This window comes from Haliotis asinina, chromosome 1 (assembly GCF_037392515.1).
Source record: "Haliotis asinina isolate JCU_RB_2024 chromosome 1, JCU_Hal_asi_v2, whole genome shotgun sequence".
In the NCBI taxonomy this organism is placed as follows: Eukaryota; Metazoa; Mollusca; class Gastropoda; order Lepetellida; family Haliotidae; genus Haliotis; species Haliotis asinina.
The window spans coordinates 47594607-47617316 of NC_090280.1; the positions used below are offsets into that span (position 1 = coordinate 47594607).

Here is a 22710-nt window from a genome sequence, read left to right on the forward strand (position 1 = left end):
AATTGATTGAAAGTGGGATTAAAAATAACTATTGATCATAAAAAACATGTTTTGATTACTCTGACTTTTGTTGTTTTAGTATAACACACTTGTATGAAGTAATTAACCATGAAATTTGTTGACTGTTCATGAAGAAACATGTGCACAACAGAGTAGAGGTATGTGCATTTTATTCATAATTTAGCTGAATTTTGCATCATCACTAGAAAAAGCATCAGTGTCACTTGTACAGTGTGCATGTTTGGAACTCCAGTGAATTCCTGGCACAAAATAATGCCCAAAACAATAATATCAAATATGCTTCCAGTATGCACATGTACAGTGAATGGTAGAAGAAATCCCAGACATTGTGATCAGACAAGAAAATACAATGATTGCACCTACAGCACATCAGGAGTAGTCATCTCTGTCTGTTATTTCACCCATCAGTCATGACCACTGCCCCACAAATGACTGATTCATATATTCTATGACGTAGTTATCTGAATGTATAGTAAACTACACCACGTCAGTCACTAACAGTTTTTAATAAATTTAGACATGTATATCAAGATATTTTGTGGGCAGGAAAGTTTTGTGGCACGGTTAGCAAGGTTTACATGTAACCAGTCCTGTGGTCTTGCTGAAATGTTTGAGAGTTTCATACCCTGTATCAAATTTGTTATCAACAAATGCAGATTGCTGCTTAGCCTGAGGTCGGATTAACGAGATTTGACCGTATGTCTTTCAGGAATTGACAACAGTTTGAAAACCATGTTGATTTTGTTGCTTGAAGAACATTTCATAGTGACTAAATTCTGTGAAGTAGAAATACTTTTGCCTGTATGATGTTAACAGCAGGTCACATATAATTGGCATGTATGTTGTTATTCCGCCCCAGGTGAGTCAGTTGTCGCATGCTGAAAGCAACATGTTGTATCAGGTCATTATCAGCAACTTGCGAGTTCATGTTTATGTTATGTTTTCATTGAGTCAGAAAAGAAAAGTTCTGTCCAGATGCACTTGTACGGAAGATTTCTTAATTAAATAAAATACAGTCATGTCTCTTTAATCCACAACCGTTTGTTTGACAATTGGCATTGTCTGATGCTTTTGTCAGTAAAATAAACGTAATTTAGTCTCATTTATTTAGTCTGACATTTGTGTTAGTACCACAGTTGTGCTGTGCAACCTATGATGTCTGATTCACGAGACTTGACCGTATGCATCTGTGCGGAAGTTACTTTGACTTAGGTGATTTAGTGTTTGAGTTTTACACAAATACACAGCATACACTGAGCTATGGTTGAGTGGCTCTGGTAGTGCAATCGCTCATCACACCTTATACCTGTGTTCAGTTTCCCAGGTGGGTACAGCATGCAAGGAGTATTTCTGGTGTCTCCCGCCATGAGATTGCTGGAATATTGCTTAAAGTGGTGTAAAACCAAAAATCACTCACTCGCTCACTCACACTGGTGGAGTGTCTCTCTTACTTTTTACTGGGAATATCTGTCTGGGCGTCACGAGGTGCAAATAGGGGAGATGCGATTCTCAATTAAAATCATTAATTTTCTTTCCGAAAAAGGCCCTTATATTTAAAGTTTCCTCAGTACAACGATGTATAATCATTATGCCACTGGTTACCAGGTTTTGACTGATCTAGTGTGCTGTCATACATTGTGTTCTCAGGGCGTTGCTAGGTACTTACTTATCAACCACTGGGTGTTGTTAGGTACTGACACAAAAAACACTGCATGTTGCTTGGTACTCATTCATCAACCACTGGATGTTAGGTACTCACACGTCGACCACTGGATGTTGTTAGGTGCTCATTCATCAAACACTGGATGTTGTTAGGTACTCACACATCGACCACTGGATGTTGTTAGGTACTCAGTTTTCAACCACTAGGTGGTGCTTGGTACTCACACATTGACCACTGGGTGTAACTAAGTACTCACAAATCAACCACTTAGTTTTGTGACAACATGGTAACATAGAAAACAGCTTCCTTCACCCTTACCCTGTAAGGTGTGGTATCATCAGTGCTTGCAAAATTCTTTTCTGTCAGTGATAAAGATGTGACTATTGTTTTCAGGTGGCCATTAAAATTATTGACAAGACCCAGCTGGACGAAGCCAACTTGAAGAAGGTGTACCGTGAAGTTCAGATCATGAAGCTGTTATCTCATCCACACGTTATCAAGCTATACCAGGTGAATACTTAAAAAAACAACATAATGTCATGCGACAAAATGTATTACTGTTTGGCACAACTGCATGATATGACTGGTACGCCTGTGAGATACTAGTGGTGCAGCTATGTGAAATGATTGGTGCAACTGTGATATGTCTGTGGTACAACTGTATGACATGATTGTGGTGCAGCTGTGTAATATGACTGTGGTACAGTAGGGTAATGAGACTGGTGCAACTATGTGAAACAGCTGGTGTGACTGTGTGATAAGGCTGTAGTACAACTCTGTGATACAACTCTCTGATACGACTGGTGCATCTGTGTGATACGATTGTGGTGTAACTGTGTGATATGACTTTGGTGCAACAGAGTGATACAGCTGTGAGTGAGAGAGTGAGTGAGTTCAGTTTTACGCTGCAACTGATCCCATTAGTCACCTCTTGCGACAAGCATAGTCGCCTTTCATGGCAAGCATGGGTTATTGAAGACCCATTCTACACCAGATCTTCACAGGTCAATACAACTGTGAGATACAATTCTAATGTAATTGTGTGATATGAGTGAGGCACAACTGTGTCATATGACTGCGGTGCTACTGCGCGATATGACTTACATAGTTGAGGTGCAACTATGTAATATGACTGTGGTGCAGCTGTGTGACAATACTGGCAACTGTGGTGCAACTGTGTGATACGATTGTGGTGCAACTGGTGACAGTACTGGTGCAGCTGTGATATTAGTGTGCAACTGTGTGATACAGCTGGTACAACTGTGTGATATGACTGGTGGAAAACAGCGTGACTGGTACAACTGTGTTATATGACTGTTGGACAACAGTGTGACTGATACAACTGTGTTATCCGAAGTGAAAACCTGTGAAGGTCACGGGGTAGAATAGGCCTTCAGCAACCCATGCTTGCCACAGAAGGCGATGATGCTTGTCGTAAGAGGCGACTAACAGGATCAGGTGGTCAGACTTGCTGACTTGATTGACACTTGTGATTCGTTCCCACTGGTGAAGACCGATGCAAGTGTTGTTGATCACTGGATTGTCTGGTCCAGACTTGATTATTTGCAGACCACCGTCATATAGCTGGAATATTGCTGAGTGTGGCGTAAAACTGAACTCACTCCCTCACTCACTGTAAAGTGAAAACTGATCATTGTTAAACAAGTTTTCAGATCATCATAGTTACTATATAAGTTAGTTTGTTGAATTCGTTTGACTATGCAAAATTTGGTTTTGTTGAAATCATTACATTTTGTGGTTTTGAGCAATTCATCTGTCTCAAATGAAATCAAATGGACTGTAGTTCTTAGATTAATAAGCAGACTTATTTTGCTGGTACTATTTTCAGGTGATGGAGACAAAGAACATGCTCTATTTGGTGTCGGAATATGCACCCAACGGGGAGATTTTTGGTGAGTAAAGCTAACAAGTTAATAGTAAAACATTCATGTCATTCATAGATGATTCTTCATGATTTAACAGGCTTTTTGTGTGCAATACATTGTGCCAATACCCATGGCAACTGGGGTTAGAGACCAATCATTTGCTCTGTGAGTCCTATGGAATAACATATTGCTAAAACCAAAGTATATATGGCAAGCATGCATGTGAACAATCTCAATCCATCTTTGTTTTATCTATAATTAGATCAGGGTATCATGAATATTTGTGTTAGTTATTATGTACACAGTTGTTGCTCTGGTATGTTGCTACCGTCATGAAACTGAGAACAGGTTGGGTACACACTGATTGTAAGACAAGGGTTAACATAACTCAGTGTCTTGATGATTCATCATATACTCATGATCTTGGTTTGCTTTGGACTTGCTGTGTAAACTTCCCAGGGAGCTGAGAATAAGTTGAGTGCAAACTGATTATAAGACAAGGGTTATCTCAACTCATTGTTAATGAGGATAGGTCTCTTGTGAAGGTCCAGATTAGAATTGATCTTCTGTTACCCATGCTTCTCATTGCTGGCAACTAACAGGATTGGGTGGTCAGAGTCGGTGACTTTGTCGACACATGTTATCATATCCCAGTTGTGTAGATCGATGTTCATTCCGTTTATCACAGGATTGTCAACACTTGATCATAAGTACTTATAGACAGCTGCCATATAGTTGGAATATTGCTAAGTTGGTCGTAAAGCTAGACTCACTTAACAAGCATAGGTGAGCCTCAGCAATGCTCAGTATTACCTTTATTTCCTGTATGTGTTGAACTATGTGAGCCAAATATGCAAGGGACTGGCGACTTTTTGTTTTTGACACTGATGACTGCTGGAATGTTGCTAGTATACTACTGGAATGTTGCTGTTATGTTGCTGGAATGTTACAGTTATATTTATGAAATGTTGCTGCGATGCTTCTGTAATGTTGTTGTTGCACTGCTGGAATGTTGTAAGAATTCTTTGGTAATTTTGCTTTTGTACTGCTGGAATGTTGTTAAAGTTCTTCTATGATGTTGCTATTGTATTGGTGGAATATTTTTGGAATTCATCTGTAATGTTGCTAGTGTACTGCTAGAATGTTACAGGAATACTTCTGTAATATTGCTGTTGTTGTTGTTATACTAGCTGGAATGTTACATAATACTAATGGAGTGTCGCTGGCATACTGATGGAATGTGGCTGGAATACTTCTACATTGTTGTTAGTGCTGGAATGTTGCTGTTATACTTCTGGTTACACTGCTGGAATGCTCTTGGTATACTTCTAGAATGTTTCTGGTGTATTGATGGAATTTTGCTGCTATGTGTTACTGTCAGGCGTGTTTCTGGGATGTTACTGGTATATTGCTAGCATGTTGCTGGTATATGCATCTGTGATAGCTGCTAGTATAATACAGAATGTCTCTAGTGTATTGCTGGAATGTTGCTGGTATATGCCTTGTGTGTTTCTGGAATGTTGCTGGTAAATGCTTTAGGTGTTTCTGGATTGTTGCCGCTGTATGCCTCAAGTGTTTCTGGAATGTTGCCGCTGCATGCCTCGTGTGTTTCTGGAATGTTGCTGCTGTATTCCTTGGGTGTTCCTGGAATGTTGCTGCTGTATGCCTCAAGTGTTCCTGGAATGTTGCTGCTGTATGCCTCAAGTGTTTCTGGAATGTTGCTGCTGTATTCCTTGGGTGTTTCACCAATGTTGCTGCTGTATGCCTTAAGTGTTCCTGGAATGTTGCTGCTGTATGCCTCAAGTGTTTCTGGAATGTTGCTGCTGTATTCCTTGGGTGTTTCACCAATGTTGCTGCTGTATTCCTTGGGTGTTTCACCAGTGTTGCTGCTGTATTCATTTAGGGCAGTCAAATCCCATGTGGAATAACATTTCAAAGCAGAAAAATGTCAAGACTGTTGAAGTTTGAAACTTTGTTACCAAAACAATCAACAACTTTCAATACTGAAATATCTCTACCAAGGAGGTAACAGCATAGCTGTTGCAGCTGGATATTCTAGGAGTAGTGTGTTTGGAAATTCAGAGTAATCTTTCATTGAAAATTGTACTGGACTGTTTTCATCTAAGTGTCCATTTGTGCAGAGAGAAGGCCTAGTTGTGAACATGGCCACAAATCGCCATCCAGCTTGCTGGAATGACACGTCTATTTATGAATGACACCCCTTTGATCCATGACAATCAATCTGTACTTCCGGCATTACAGGTGACAGCTGTGTGAGACAAGGGAGGTCACACCAGCGATTGAGAGGCTCTCAGGGTTAGCCGACCCTGATGAATGCTCTGTCATATTTTACAACCTAAATCTGCCAAAAGATCCTGAAGCAAACTCATCTTGCATAAACTTAATTTTTATGAATGAGCTATAAGGATTACAGGACAATCATTCCTTACCCATGTCTGTTCAGTTGGTCAGCTAACAGTTTGTTTGAGGGGCTAGAGGGCGATTGTGATGACTCAGGTTCAAGTCACTACATGAGTACAATGTGTGAAGCCAATTTCTGGTTTCCCCCCACCATGATATTGCTGGAATAATGATAAAAGCGATGTAAAACTAAAGTCACTCTTTCACTTTACACAGACATACATGAGTGTCTTTTGATATATGTGTCAGGGTAGAGATTGCGATCTTGTAGAATCGGAGGTATGCATTTGTACTGTACCAGTGTACAGAAGATTGAAGCAAGTTATTTACAATCGTTGAAATATTTGATGGTGTATTATACAACTGTGAACTAGACTCTGCTAACACCTCAATTTTGTCTAGGACTATGAGGTAGCCTAGTGGTTAAAGTGTTATCGCAGGTCTGATTCCCAACATAGGTACAATGTGTGAAGCCAGTTTCTGGTGTTCCCTTCCATAATATTGCTGGCATATTGTCAAAAGCGGTGTAAAACATAACTCATTCACTTGCTTAACACAGACAGAGAAAACCCTGAGTACCTGTTTATGTATATACTGTATGTCTAGAAAGCTGAAACAGACAGGAGCTAAGGAGTGTACAAGTTGATTGACAGGTCTGATATATTTGATGTAATATTTTTCTAGAGTGAAAGAGATTCTACCAGATTGTGTACACTCTACCCAGACAGTTGGATCGGAGGGGTAGGCTGGTGGTAAAAGTGTTCACTCCTCACTCCAAAGACGGGGGTTGCATTTCCCACATGGATACAATAATGTTTCAGCAGCATAAAACCATACTCACTCACTTACTCATCCCTGATCGTAGAACTTTCAAAAACGAGAGCAGATAGGTAGGAATTCTATTTTCATCAAGACCATTAAATGGTTTCTAGAGACTTCATAATGGCTGGTCTGTCATTCATCAGACTTGTATTTGTCTACTTCTGCTGAAGTGTTTCAAATTTGGATGCAGGTGTTGATGATTTTTTTGTTGATTGTAATATGCATTGGGTCTCACTGAGAGTTTTTCAAATTATGACCTTTGACAAGTTGAATTTCGTACACTGTTGTTGCAACGACTTGTCAAATTTGTTTCCATGGTAACCTGTATGCACTGAGTTTGCCTACCCTAGTTCCTTGTGTGGCATAATTACCGTTGCCATGGTTACAGATTTGAAAATCCCGTGGACATATCCTGTACATTGAAATGAAAATACGTCATCCATTCTTAATTCACTATTTTTGTGATAACTGATGCATGCCCAGGCTAGCTATTCTTGAAACATTCATAGCCCTACGAACTTGTTAAGTCTATTCTTAACACATTCACTATGATCAAAATAGAGCAATCGTAGGACAACAAACTTTTTTAAAATGGGAGCCTTGGTTATTTAACAGAATTTACCTTGTGGAAACTTCCCAAGACAGGGATGGCGAAAACATCAGATCTTTACAGACAGGAGTGATTTTGGAATCAAATGTTATTTGAGGAAAGTTTTCACAGATACCAGCAAAGTCAATAATCTGCCAGTACAGAAGTACCTATGTTCACTTGACCCAGTTTACCTTAGAGCCAAGTCTGTTTCGTCTCAGGTGAAGCCATATTTGGCCAAGCAGTACAGGATATAGAGGTTCGAAATCAGTCTCCCCTGTCTCAGTTTCTCTCATTCTTTCATGGTTATACTTTTATCAATATCTTTTCTCTAATGTTCTTTCTCTTCACTTTTAATTTTACAGATGTCAGTGGATGATCCACCATAATTCATCAGTAGTTAGCAAGAATATCAGTCTCGGGGAGATTTATGAGGGACCGCTGACCTTTCCTTTGTTACCTGTCCTCTGTTAGGTATAGGAGTATCAAGCGTCTTCTCTTTTCGTTTGGTCAATCTTGTGTCTGATGTTCACATTCGGTCTTGCCAGTTGTGTGTCGACTGTTAGGACTGTTTCAGTTTGTAGAGGATAGCCCGGTGTCAAGATATGGCACACTTATCCAACGCCCATGTCTGGTAAAATCCTGTATGGTCTATTGATGTCAGATAACCATATGGTCACAAATACAGGATAGCCTTGTGTTGAGATATCACTTGTCCAACACCCAAGTCTAGCAGAATTCTGTCTGGTCTAGTGATGTCAGGCAACCACATGGTGAAAGATACAGGATAACCTTGTGTCAAGATATGCTACTCATGCAGTGATTTTAGCCACTTGTCCAAAGTCACCTGTATTAAAATTCTGTACAGTCTGGTGAAGCCCGGTAACGATTTAAATAAGGAACTGACCGAAAGTCATACTGAACACAGACTGGAAGCTGCATTGATAAATAAGTGTGTCAGTTCATTTAAATTTGGTCCATTCAACATCTTCATTTCTCTCCCAAAATACATTTCTCTGCACTTCTTCTCAGATGTAAGTGGAATAAAATATCTGAAACTATGATTCTTCTACTGCCTGAACGGGACAGAGTCGAATCTTATGTTCAGTATTGCTGTCAAAGCAGATACAGTGCCAGTGCATTGTTTTTAGTTTTCATGGCTTTGAAGTGATGAACCACAGTCAAAAGCAAGAAAATAATGGGGAGAGCTCAGTACAGATACGCAACGTTTTTATTATTAATGTAAGCAGCGTATATCAAGCGACGTTTGCTTCACTTCATGCTTGCATTAATAATAGAGAAGTTGTATGAATTCGACCCAGTTTTTCTTCATCACACCAGCTTGTAAGTGCCAGTCAAAGAAGGTGGTGAAAATATTTAATTCAATCATGTTTGCATTCCACCATTGATCAATTAGAACACTGAAATACACAGATTAACAGTCATTCAAAATAGAAAGCAGTTTGGTTTTTATTTCTATTTTCTTTTAATTATGATTAAATGTTAATTATGTAAATCTTTACTAGTTTATTTTACTGGCTGTTGAAAAAAGAAAGTGTCCAAATTGAGAGAACAAAATCATTGAATATGAAAAGCTGACATTGTCAAGAGTATGACCTCATTTATTTCTTTGGCCATAATGCATGGAAACTAAGTTTGACATTTTTAATGGTTTCAGTGTGTCAAAACTATAGATTTATAAACATTCTGATATGAATTAATGACCTTTCCTGGTGATATATGCTTATCATAAAGTATTGTAGAAGGGCAGATCTTTGATAAATGTTCTTTGTGAATTATGAATTAGGACTGAAATGGTACACCGCAGTATATTAGTGCACTCCAAAAGTTAATTATTTTCTACTTTCATATCATCATTTTATTAACCTTTTGAAACCTTTTCTAACATGTCAAGAAGTCATTTTATTTGGTAAAAATCTCTGCATTTCTTTGCTTGACAGCGATTTAGTGTGTTGTGCCAATTCTTTTTATTTATCTGTCTATGATATGTCAAATCTGATTTATGTATTGTTTTGTTTTACTCATACTTGGCTACTAAGTATTTTGAAACATAGTTGTGAGCTTCTACTGTCCAGTGATACTTTAGTTCTTCTGTCTTGTCATGAAATAACACCTTTGTTCATTCAAAATAGCAAAGATATATTTGTATATTTTTCCATGTTTTTAAACAATGTAAGGTTTGTTCTTGTTGATTTTCTGTATTATGATCATGGCTCATGTACCAAATTGAACTGAAACAGAGGCCTTGGTAACCTAGTACCTTTTTACTCCTATTCTAAGTAAATAACACTGAGACAAAAACAATGTGTTATAAACTACCCGTCCAAAATAATGCTGTATGATACTGTTCTGTTTTACAAATATTCCTGTCAAAATCATTTATACTGGCTATGTAGTTATTGTTCTTAGCCTTAAAAGGTGACAACAATATTTTAATATGTGTCCCATGGGTATTTAGGCATAGTGTGATGCAATAACTCATCAAAAGTGTCACAAAAATCCTTTCTGCGTCTGAGTAATTCATCGCATGCAGCATTGTCAGAAACAAACAAAAACCAGATTGATTCTTTGATACGGCCCCTCAGTACATATTTGCCATTGCCAAATGGTGGACAGCAAGTGGAGTAGCTAGTGAGATTTTCAGTATGAACGTCATCTATTTATCTGCTCCATATTGATAGAGCTGTTGATGACGTCAACTCCTACTGCACTGACAACACCGGCCACGATGACAATGGCTACAGCCCAGCTACATAAACACTTAATTGTTGTGACGCCTCTCCTGCTGTCGTCAGGATAGAGCTGATGACTCGTTCAACGTTTTGTGCAATCTGTTACACATAGGCCGTGTAAATATAGATTATATTCCACTGGGGGGTCCTTTAGAGGATATGATGAGGACACTGAAAACTATTTTAGAATAATGCTTTATACACAGTAGCAAATCAGTTAATGCTTAAGCCAGACCAATTTGTTTCATGTGTTAATGTTCCACCAGTTGTATTTTGTCAGCATTAAAAAAAAAAAATTCCCCACACAAAAAAAACCCAACAAAATCCTAAAATGATTCGCTAATTTTTCGCCCGCCATGCCAAAAGCCTGAATTCAATTACTTGTTTGGGTTCAGTGTGTGAGACCTATTTCTGCTCCTTCTCGCCATGGTTTTGATGGAATGTTAAAAGCGCCATAAAACCATACTTACTCACTCACTCCTACTCACCATGGCTTGATTTTTTAAGGCCTGCTTCATATTCAGGCCAACCAAATCATGTGTCAGCATCGTGGTTATGTACAGGTGTGTTGATGAGACATCAGGTGTACTTGGGTTGTACTGTGATTGACATAACCTCTCTCAGCATCGTGCCCATGTAGAGGTGTGTTGATGAGCCATCAGGTGTATGGCTGGTGTACAGTGCCTGATAAAGCCTCTGTCAGCATCAGGCCCATGTACAAGTGTGTTGATGAGGCATCAGGTGTCTCAGCATCGTGTTCATGTAGAGGTGTGTTGATGAGCCATCAGGTGTATGGCTGGTGTACAGTGCCTGATAAAGCCTCTGTCAGCATCAGGCCCATGTACAAGTGTGTTGATGAGGCATCAGGTGTCTCAGCATCGTGTTCATGTAGAGGTGTGTTGATGAGCCATCAGGTGTATGGCTGGTGTACAGTGCCTGATAAAGCCTCTGTCAGCATCAGGCCCATGTACAAGTGTGTTGATGAGGCATCAGGTGTCTCAGCATCGTGTTCATGTAGAGGTGTGTTGATGAGCCATCAGGTGTATGGCTGGTGTACAGTGCCTGATAAAGCCTCTGTCAGCATCAGGCCCATGTACAAGTGTGTTGATGAGGCATCAGGTGTCTCAGCATCGTGTTCATGTAGAGGTGTGTTGATGAGCCATCAGGTGTAATGCTGGTGTACAGTGCCTGATAAAGCCTCTGTCAGCATCAGGCCCATGTACAAGTGTGTTGATGAGGCATCAGGTGTCTCAGCATCGTGTTCATGTAGAGGTGTGTTGATGAGCCATCAGGTGTATGGCTGGTGTACAGTGCCTGATAAAGCCTCTGTCAGCATCAGGCCCATGTACAAGTATGTTGATGAGGCATCAGGTGTCTCAGCATCGTGTTCATGTACAGTGGTATTGATGAGCCATCAGGTGTATGGCTGGTGTACAGTGCCTGATAAAGCCTCTGTCAGCATCAGGCCCATGTACAAGTATGTTGATGAGGCATCAGGTGTCTCAGCATCGTGCCCATGTAGAGGTGTGTTGATGAGCCATCAGGTGTATGGCTGGTGTACAGTGCCTGATAAAGCCTCTGTCAGCATCAGGCCCATGTACAAGTGTGTTGATGAGGCATCAGGTGTCTCAGCATCGTGCCCATGTAGAGGTGTGTTGATGAGCCATCAGGTGTATGGCTGGTGTACAGTGCCTGATAAAGCCTCTGTCAGCATCAGGCCCATGTACAAGTATGTTGATGAGGCATCAGGTGTCTCAGCATCGTGTTCATGTAGAGGTGTGTTGATGAGCCATCAGGTGTATGGCTGGTGTACAGTGCCTGATAAAGTCTCTGTCAGCATCAGGCCCATGTACAAGTATGTTGATGAGGCATCAGGTGTCTCAGCATCGTGTTCATGTAGAGGTGTGTTGATGAGCCATCAGGTGTATGGCTGGTGTACAGTGCCTGATAAAGCCTCTGTCAGCATCAGGCCCATGTACAAGTGTGTTGATGAGGCATCAGGTGTCTCAGCATCGTGTTCATGTAGAGGTGTGTTGATGAGCCATCAGGTGTATGGCTGGTGTACAGTGCCTGATAAAGTCTCTGTCAGCATCAGGCCCATGTACAAGTGTGTTGATGAGGCATCAGGTGTCTCAGCATCGTGTTCATGTAGAGGTGTGTTGATGAGACATCAGCTATATTTCAGGTGTACTTTGATGTGGCATCTCTCTCGTGTTCATGTACAGGTATGTTGATAAGACATCAGGTGTATATCTGGTGTACTGTGTCTGACATAGCCTCTTTCAGCATCACATTTATGTACAGGTGTGTTGATGAGACATCACGTATATGTCAGGTGTACTTTGACTGATGTGGCATCCTTCAGTGTTGTGTTCATGTACAGGTGTATTGATGAGATATCAGCTCCATGAGCCCCAACTTCAGGTGTATTATGTATTGTTCCAGTCTGTTTTGCCTACTGACATTTGGAAAGTTAACCGGTCATGGCACACGTAGGTGTACATGCTGCCTCCTGCTGATTGTGGGAGACCTTGATATTTGGGGAGAGTCCAGGAACTTGGGTGTGAGTGACCCACAGAACAATTTGATGTAATCCTCTCCGGAAAGGCGAACAGATGGGCTGGGAATGTGATGGTTGGATTGTGGTGAAGGGAGGGAGAATAAGGGAAGGCAGATTCAAAGAAGGACAGGGTTGAAGGTTTGTGATGTTTAGTATGATACCTTTGTAATGTATGTTAGTCCTTAATCCTGGGTGGATCGTTCCTGGAGGTTTTGAGGTGCACATCACACCACTTGTTTTCAGACACCTGTGATCAGACACCTAACTTGTCAATACCAAGAAATATTTCCAAACTCCATAACCCCTACCCCTCCATACATGCATGTGTGCACTCATGCACACAACATGCACATGCTCACTTGTACTCTCTTTCCCAAGGGTGTAAAGGTTTATTATCCTCTCCCCGATAGTCCCAGCCAGTGAACTCACCCCTACACTCTCCATCACCCCTCCCTTTTGCTGTGTAAGGGGGTTGGACACAGCCTGTGAACTCACCCCTACACTCTCTCTTACCCCTCCCCCCTGCTGTGTAAGGGGGCTGGACACAGTAAAAGTCCATGCAAACAAAACCCTCTCCTGTACAACAGACAGGCTTACAACGTCACAAACTTGCGTCAGCACCTGGGCGGCACTTGTCTGTTGTCATAGCAACAAGAAACAAGCATCTTGGGCCAATGTGGAAAATTCTAAAGACATATTAAGGATGAGATTTGTGATCAATTGCTGACTCATGCAGCGAGTATGACGAAGGTAGGCTGTAATGCAGGGATCAATGTTGGCCAGAGTACATTCTTCTGTTGTTATTCTCAGTTGCACACTACCAGAAATGGTACACACCAAGAGTCACTTCAACATGCTGCATGGCAGCTGATGGAATTTACCATTAAACCAATAATCCACTTGTTGTTCCTTGTTGTTACCAATATTTCTTGGTGCTACCAGTATTCACTAGTGTTATCTATGTTCTGTGATGAACTACGGTTCTCTGGTGTTGTCTATATTCTCTGATGTACTACAGTTCTCTAGTGTTGTCTGTATTCTCTGATGAAGTAAGTTCTCTAGTGTTGTCTATATTCTCTGATGAAGTAAGTTCTCTAGTGTTGTCTGTATTCTCTCATGATCTACAGTTCTCTAGTGTTGTCTGTATTCCCTGATGAACTACAGTTCTCAAGTGTTGTCTGTATTCTCTGATGAAGTAAGTTCTCTAGTGTTGTCTGTATTCTCTCATGATCTACAGTTCTCTGGTGTTATCTATGTTTTCTTATGAACTACAGTTCTCTAGTGTTGTCTATGTTCTCCGATGATCTATGGTTCTCTAGTGTTATCTATGTTCTCTGATAAACTACAGTTCACTTGTGTTTTCTATATTCTCAGCTGATCAACAGTTCTTAAGCGTTATTGATATTTATAGTGTTTTCTGTATTCACTGATGATCTACAATCCCCTGTCTTTTTCTTTATTCTCTGATGATCTACAGTTGTCTTCTGTTTCCTGTGTTCACTGATGATCTACAATTACCATGATTACCTGTCTTTTTCTTTATTCTCTGATGATCTACAGTTCTCTGTTTTGATCTATATTCATGATGAGCTACAATGTTCTGATGTTACTACTATTCTCAGGTACTACCAATATTCCCTAATATCATCTAATCTTTGATGATCTGCAGTTCCCTGGCTTTATCCATTTTCTGGTGATCTACAAATCCCTGGTATTATCAGTGTTGTTCCCTATGTTCTATAGTGATTACATAATGCCCTTTAGAAAGTGGTCAAACATAACCTGTTATTTTGGGGATTACACTGTCTGAGTAAAGTACAAATTATAGTACTTTTTTGAGTTGAGTCCCATCCAGGATTAGAACCCATCTAATCACCAGCACACAAAATCAGCTGCCTGTGCCAGCAAGTGGCATACATTAATATTAACTTATGACTATCTTAGCGCTAAGAGAGCTTCGAAAATGTAGACCCTGAGTGGTCTCTCTGTTTTCAGCTGATGATATTGTTGCAATGAACTTCTGTTGGTCATGGCATATTTTCACTTACAGCACAATAGTGATGACAGACAAATGAAAACACAGCTTTTTCATGGGCCAACATTTTCATGTTGCTATTATATTAAATGTTTCAGCATGTTTCAGTGTACCCCCCAATCTTTTCAGTATTTTTTGTTTTTCAGTATTTTTTGGATGTGCTTTATTCCACGCACACAGATCACTCCGAAGTTATGCAGACATGGCAAATTCATATTTGGTATCCATTGTCTATGAATATCTTCAAAACTGTGTAGAAATATTTCCAGGTTTTCTATTTTGCTTTTCTTTATTTGCATAATTTATGTTCTGTTTTGTTTGTAGCCCATGGTGTGGTCTGTATGTCTTAAGGTGGGCGGTGGGTTAGGCTAGTGGTTAAGGTGTTCACTCATTCATGCCAAAGATCCGGGTTAGATTTCATACATGGGCTCAGTGTGTGAAAACCTATATATGTTGTCCCCTTCGTGACATTGCTGAAATATTGCTAGAAACAATGTAAACTTCAACCCATTCACTCACACACTATGTCATTAAGTTATCTACATGTTGCATGCAGAAAGCACAGGGATATCTGATTTCTTAGGGTATGCAAATTCCAAGGGATTATTTTTACCTGTTATGGTTATCTTTCTCTGCAGCTGTGTTTTTTTCCTCTTTGTTTCTTGTAGGACTGCACAGTAATATTGATACATAGGTATATCTTCTGGGAACAGGTATATTAGGTAAACGTATGTAGAGTTTTGGAGATTATCGTTTTGGTATGAATTAAAATCTACACACACTTTCATTACAATGATTGTTTTCAACTGTTGTTCAGTAATGAAATCGCATACGGTAATACTATAGATTGCCTAAAAAAGGAAATGGAAACCATGACTTTGCAACCTTATTATGAAATTAATGTTATCAGAACCGTATCATATTTGTTTATGGACTTGCTCAATTGGTGTCACTCACTGACAAACTTGTAAGGTCCCAGTATATCGCAATAAGTATCACAGTAGAGGGATCCGTTCTGTTATGTCCGTTCTGTTTTGCAGATTACATCGCCCAACATGGTAGAATGTCTGAGCCTGAAGCACGTACCAAATTTTGGCAAATCATCGCAGCTGTGGAGTACTGTCATAATAGGAGGATTGTACACAGAGACCTCAAGGTGAGTTGACTGTGGAGTACTGTCATAATAGGAGGATTGTACACAGAGACCTCAAGGTGGAGTACTGTCATAATAGGAGGATTGAACACAGAGTTGTCAAGGTGAGTTGACTGTGGAGTACTGTCATAATAGGAGGATTGAACACAGAGACCTCAAGGTGGAGTACTGTCATAATAGGAGGATTGAACACAGAGTTGTCAAGGTGAGTTGACTGTGGAAACTCATAATTGGAGGCTCCATTATAGGAGGACGTCCACTTGGAGGTAAATGATGATGATGATGATGATGATGATGATGATCTCGATCTCGCTCACTCGCTCGCTCACTCACATTTGGCCAGCAAGCAGTATCCAGGTGTTGTTAATAGCAGCTAGTTAAAGTTGACCATGTCTATTTACCTCCGTCATGGCAAAGTGCAGACACACATGCAAGCTGTCTCATTGTGTCTCATTGTGTCCACAGTCCCGCAGTGATTGCCACTCACACATGGGCTCTGCTTGTTTTGTGAGGTACTGTACCTGGGTCATTAGAGGCTCATATAACAGGTGATTACCCATAATGTGCCTGTGAACAGTGAGAACAAGGCCCAGTCACGGGAAGGTTAGGAAGGAATGATTTTATTAAGGGTCAGGAAGTCAAAAGTTCTGATATTTGTAGAAGATAACATACAAGATTTTGTTTCCGAAAGTCGCAGTGAATATCAGAGGTTGGATACTAAGCCATTCCTATCCTAGGTAGCCATCCACCCTCCACCCTTAGATACCTTTTCCTGATATTCCAACCACAGGTCCACAACTGTTGAGTATTCAGACTGAACATAGCACAGATCTGTAGACAGACTGTATACTCCCAAAATTGTTTTAAATTTTCTAAATAATGAAAAATGTTCCTTGACATACATCCAGAACTCTTGATTGTAGGTGTAACATGTAGCTAGCTCCTACTGCTAATTAACAGGTAGGAAGTTTTCTGTGTCGCAGGGCAGTTTATGCTGTAATTATAGAGAAGTTATGGCACCCTGTGAAGATTGAGATGGAAGCCTGATAATTTGCAGCACAAAGTACCTGCTTTCTCACAATAAGCTGTGGTAGGAACAACAATAGCCAGCTCATTGTGGGATATGCTTATTGTGTACCTGTATGGTACACACATTGTTCCATGTGTGAGAAGTTCATTATCTACCTGTATGATGCATACGTTGTCTACCTGTATGATACTCACTGTTCCCACGTGTGACAAGTTCGTTGTTTATCCATATGATACACACATTGTTTCTGAGTGTGTCAAGCTCATGGTTTACCTATATAATACACACTTCCCTTGTGACAAGGTCCTTGTCAGCCTGTATGATACATACATTGTCTACCTGTGTGATAAGTTCATTGAGTACCTATATGATACACACTGTTCTCTTATGTGACAAGTTGACTGTCTACCCATATAATACACAGAGTTGCCTTGTGTGACAAGTTCATTGTCTACCTGTATGATACACACATTGTCTACCTGTGTGATAAGCTCATTGTCTATCTGTACGATACATACTGTTCTCTTACATGACAAGTTGATTGTCTACCCATATGATACACACATTGTTCCCCTGTGTGACAAGCTCATTGTCTGCCTGAATGATACACCCATTGTCAACCTGTGTGATACGCTCATTGTCGACTTTTATGATACACACTGTTCCCTTGTGTTACAAGTTCATTGTCTACCTGTGTAATACACACATTGTCCCTGCGTGATGTTTCCACTGCCCTATGTGTGACATGTTTTTCACTTGATACAGAATAGTGCTGCTAAACATCATTGCCAGCAGTGATCTCCAGACATCCATACGCTATGAAACATCCATGCCTTATTTACAGTATCATACAAACATTGAACTGGTCAGCCATGTTCCCCTGCTGAGTCATTGTGTGCCATGTGTTTGTTTACACCTGTCAGTTCCATGTCTTCAAGTGGCCAAATGTGGAGACTAGGTGACACAATTCAACACCACACACTACTTGTTTGGTTGCACTTCTGTCAGCTGAACACAGTGCCCACTACCTGAGTTACATGGAAGGAAACCTATGATCATCTGGTTTAGATTTGATACCCATGCTTATTGCTCGAGACAACGAATGGGATCAGATGGTCAGGTTCGCAGGGTTGATTGATACATGTTATCGTGAGAATGATGCTCATGGTGTTGACCAATGGATTCTCTTGTCTAGATTCATTTATTTGCAGACTGCCACCATATAAGTAGAATACTGCAGAATGCTGTGTAAAACTAAACTCACTCACTTACTCACTGTTCATTTATGCCAATAAGGAAACTGATTCATGCTTTAGCAATCAGGAACACATATACTTCTAGAGCTGCGCAGGGGGGCCTCCCCTCTCACTCACTCTCACTCACTCACTCACTCACTCACTCACTCACTCACTCACTCACTCACCATATTTGTGATGTCCACTATGATACTGCTGATGTGTTTACAGCAAGCAAGAGTTCTCAATCACCAATCCTCCTGTAAGCACCAACTACAAAATCACTTTACCCATTACACCTATAACCACGGCCTACAACTACTTCTGTCTAACCCCTACCACAATATATTCACCTTCAGTGTTTGAGTGTCCTTTGCATTTCTAAAATTTCTGGAGGTGGGTTGTTGATTATTATGTCCTATCTGGCAATAATTATCATTGCTCAGATGCTCCTTACAAAAGATACTTTAAATGAGATAGTTTGAAGGGCCCATGCAACATAGTGTGAATGCTGACGCACATGCGAGACACTCCTACCATACCAGCCAGTGTTGACTCTTTGCTCACTAAACAATCCTTTAATTGTTGCTTTGTTTGATTCTGGCAGCTTGAATCTCCATACAAAAAGTTTCTTTGTGGATCTGACACTTTGTCAAATAAAACCGTTTCGACGTTGTTGCTTAAGTGGGAATGTTCAGACTTGGGAATGTTCATGTAAGAATGTTTCACACCTGCTTGTTGAAAGAAAAACATCCGTTTTTCTTGTTGTTAAATTGATTTCATAAGTATATTTACAAATTATGAATGTTTGTGATCTGAAATATTGAAAGATTTCTTGTCCCTGGTTCAAGATTGCCAAAACTGCAGTTTTTGTTGAGAGAATATTTCGTTTCAAACCAATATTCACATTTTTCTGTATTTGGCTTTTATGGATCCTAACATTGCTTGTAGGGGTAAGGGTTTAGGTTTAGGTGGTGGAATTGTCTTGTGGATCTCCATTTCTGGAACAGATAAATTACGTTTTTGGCATCCCTGTCTAATTGTCTATCTTAATTAACTACTTAGTTTGAAATGACAGTTCTGTGGATGTGAGGAACTACCTTCTTGTGAAGACGTTGAAGAACACTTTTGTTGTCAGTTTTGCCTATTCATGAACATCACTGACTGATGTGATTATATCTGAGCCCTGTAAGTGCTGTGTGAGACTGAACAGAATGATGTGTTGATTGGGTTGCTTTAAGAGCTAATTGTACAACAAAGTGTCATTAAATGTTATGTGGCAGATATTTTACAGTTGAACCAGAGGGGGTCTTTATTTATCTCCCTTTACGCTTCTTCACCGTTCATTCTCTTAAATGTGTTTTAGTCCTCTTTCTTAGGAATCATTTGCATTTGATTTTTGGATTTTCCTTGTTGTGTAGACCATTTCATTTGGCTTCATTCCTTACAGTAGCAGATTGTCGTGGTTACGGAGAATGACGTAAAACGTGACCTCAATACATCAACTTCGAGGTCGTTGGTTGGTCAGGTCCTTGAGGCAATACTGGGATCAATAACATAGTGGAGAGTCTGTGCCCCACTCGGCACATCTCAGTTGTGTGAGTGACACAAACTGTGGTAGAAGTGACAGGGATGTTGACATGAAATCAGTGTTGTTTGTATTTACCACGGACATAAGTAATTGCAATTTAACAAAAATGTTATCTAAACATAATACACCATGTGAGTGAGTGAGTTTAGTTTTACTCTGCACTCAGCAATATTCCAGTTATATTGCAGCTGTCTGTAAATAATTGAGCCTGGACCAGACAATCCAGTGATCAATAGCATGACAATTCATCGTGTGAACATGCACAATATGCAGTAGGATTCAGCTAAGCTTGAAGATGGATCAAGAAAATAGCCTCTACTGTTACACTCGCAAACTGTGATTTGAAAAGGGAAAGTTATATGCTAATTAAGTGGCACATTATGCTCATACACTGGGAGGTTAGAAACAGACATATTACTGACAGCTGAAATGTTGGTGAGTTGGATGTTTAGACACAAGCATGATTGTTATCTTCGTAAATACTGATAATAAAAACTGAGCGTTGCCACTAAAGCTGCTTGTGATGTGGTTGATAGTGAAGGTGATGTTTGGTGCATGATGATCACACTGATAATGGATGGTCCCGTAATGAAGGTCAAGGAAGACTGATTATTATGTCAAGATTAGACCTGTGTTAGATGGCAAAGATGAAGGTATATGGTATACTGATGGTGATGTCAAGATGTTGACATTAGACCTGTGTTAGATGATGAAGATAAAGATATATGGTATATCGATGGTGATGTCAGGATGTGGACATTAGACCTGTGTTAGATGATGAAGATGAAGATATATGGTATACTGATGGTGATGTCAAGATATTGACATTAGACCTGTGTTAGCTGATGAAGATGAAGATATATGGTATATCGATGGTGATGTCAGGATGTGGACATTAGACCTGTGTTAGATGATAAAGATGAAGATATATGGTATATCGATGGTGATGTCAAGATGTGGACATTAGACCTGTGTTAGATGATGAAGATGAAGATATATGGTATATCGATGGTGATGTCAGGATGTGGACATTAGACCTGTGTTAGATGATGAAGATGAAGATATATGGTATATCGATGGTGATGTCAAGATGTGGACATTAGACCTGTGTTAGATGATGAAGATGAAGATATATGGTATATCGATGGTGATGTCAGGATGTGGACATTAGACCTGTGTTAGATGATAAAGACGAAGATATATGGTATATCGATGGTGATGTCAAGATGTGGACATTAGACCTGTGTTAGATGATGAAGATGAAGATATATGGTATATCGATGGTGATGTCAGGATGTGGACATTAGACCTGTGTTAGATGATAAAGATGAAGATATATGGTATATCGATGGTGATGTCAGGATGTGGACATTAGACCTGTGTTAGATGATAAAGACGAAGATATATGGTATATCGATGGTGATGTCAAGATGTGGACATTAGACCTGTGTTAGATGATGAAGATGAAGATATATGGTATATCGATGGTGATGTCAGGATGTGGACATTAGACCTGTGTTAGATGATGAAGATGAAGATATATGGTATATCGATGGTGATGTCAGGATGTGGACATTAGACCTGTGTTAGATGATAAAGATGAAGATATATGGTATGTCGATGGTGATGTCAAGATGTGGACATTAGACCTGTGTTAGATGATGAAGATGAAGATATATGGTATATCGATGGTGATGTCAGGATGTGGACATTAGACCTGTGTTAGATGATAAAGACGAAGATATATGGTATATCGATGGTGATGTCAAGATGTGGACATTAGACCTGTGTTAGATGATGAAGATGAAGATATATGGTATATCGATGGTGATGTCAGGATGTGGACATTAGACCTGTGTTAGCTGATGAAGATGAAGATATATGGTATATCGATGGTGATGTCAAGATGTGGACATTAGACCTGTGTTAGATGATAAAGATGAAGATATATGGTATATCGATGGTGATGTCAGGATGTGGACATTAGACCTGTGTTAGATGATGAAGATGAAGATATATGGTATATCGATGGTGATGTCAAGATGTGGACATTAGACCTGTGTTAGATGATGAAGATGAAGATATATGGTATATCGATGGTGATGTCAAGATGTGGACATTAGACCTGTGTTAGATGATAAAGATGAAGATATATGGTATATCGATGGTGATGTCAGGATGTGGACATTAGACCTGTGTTAGATGATGAAGATGAAGATATATGGTGTATCGATGGTGATGTCAAGATGTGGACATTAGACCTGTGTTAGATGATGAAGATGAAGATATATGGTATATCGATGGTGATGTCAAGATGTGGACATTAGACCTGTGTTAGATGATAAAGATGAAGATATATGGTATATCGATGGTGATGTCAAGATGTGGACATTAGACCTGTGTTAGCTGATGAAGATGAAGATATATGGTATATCGATGGTGATGTCAGGATGTGGACATTAGACCTGTGTTAGATGATAAAGATGAAGATATATGGTATATCGATGGTGATGTCAAGATGTGGACATTAGACCTGTGTTAGCTGATGAAGATGAAGATATATGGTATATCGATGGTGATGTCAAGATGTGGACATTAGACCTGTGTTAGCTGATGAAGATGAAGATATATGGTATATCGATGGTGATGTCAGGATGTGGACATTAGACCTGTGTTAGCTGATGAAGATGAAGATATATGGTATATCGATGGTGATGTCAAGATGTGGACATTAGACCTGTGTTAGCTGATGAAGATGAAGATATATGGTATATCGATGGTGATGTCAAGATGTGGACATTAGACCTGTGTTAGATGATAAAGATGAAGATATATGGTATATCGATGGTGATGTCAGGATGTGGACATTAGACCTGTGTTAGATGATGAAGATGAAGATATATGGTATATCGATGGTGATGTCAAGATGTGGACATTAGACCTGTGTTAGA

At 39.8% G+C, this 22710-nt stretch overlaps 1 protein-coding gene across 1 annotated transcript in view; it reads left to right on the top strand.

Annotated features, from left to right (window-relative positions):
* Nucleotides 1–22710, top strand: part of LOC137292336 (serine/threonine-protein kinase SIK1-like) — a 48562-nt gene that overhangs the window by 11616 nt on the left and 14236 nt on the right. Inside the window, exons 2-4 of the mRNA XM_067823824.1 lie at nucleotides 2078–2194; nucleotides 3534–3597; nucleotides 15791–15906. Coding sequence (XP_067679925.1) covers nucleotides 2078–2194; nucleotides 3534–3597; nucleotides 15791–15906 — 297 coding nt within the window. The remainder of the gene's footprint in view (nucleotides 1–2077; nucleotides 2195–3533; nucleotides 3598–15790; nucleotides 15907–22710) is intronic.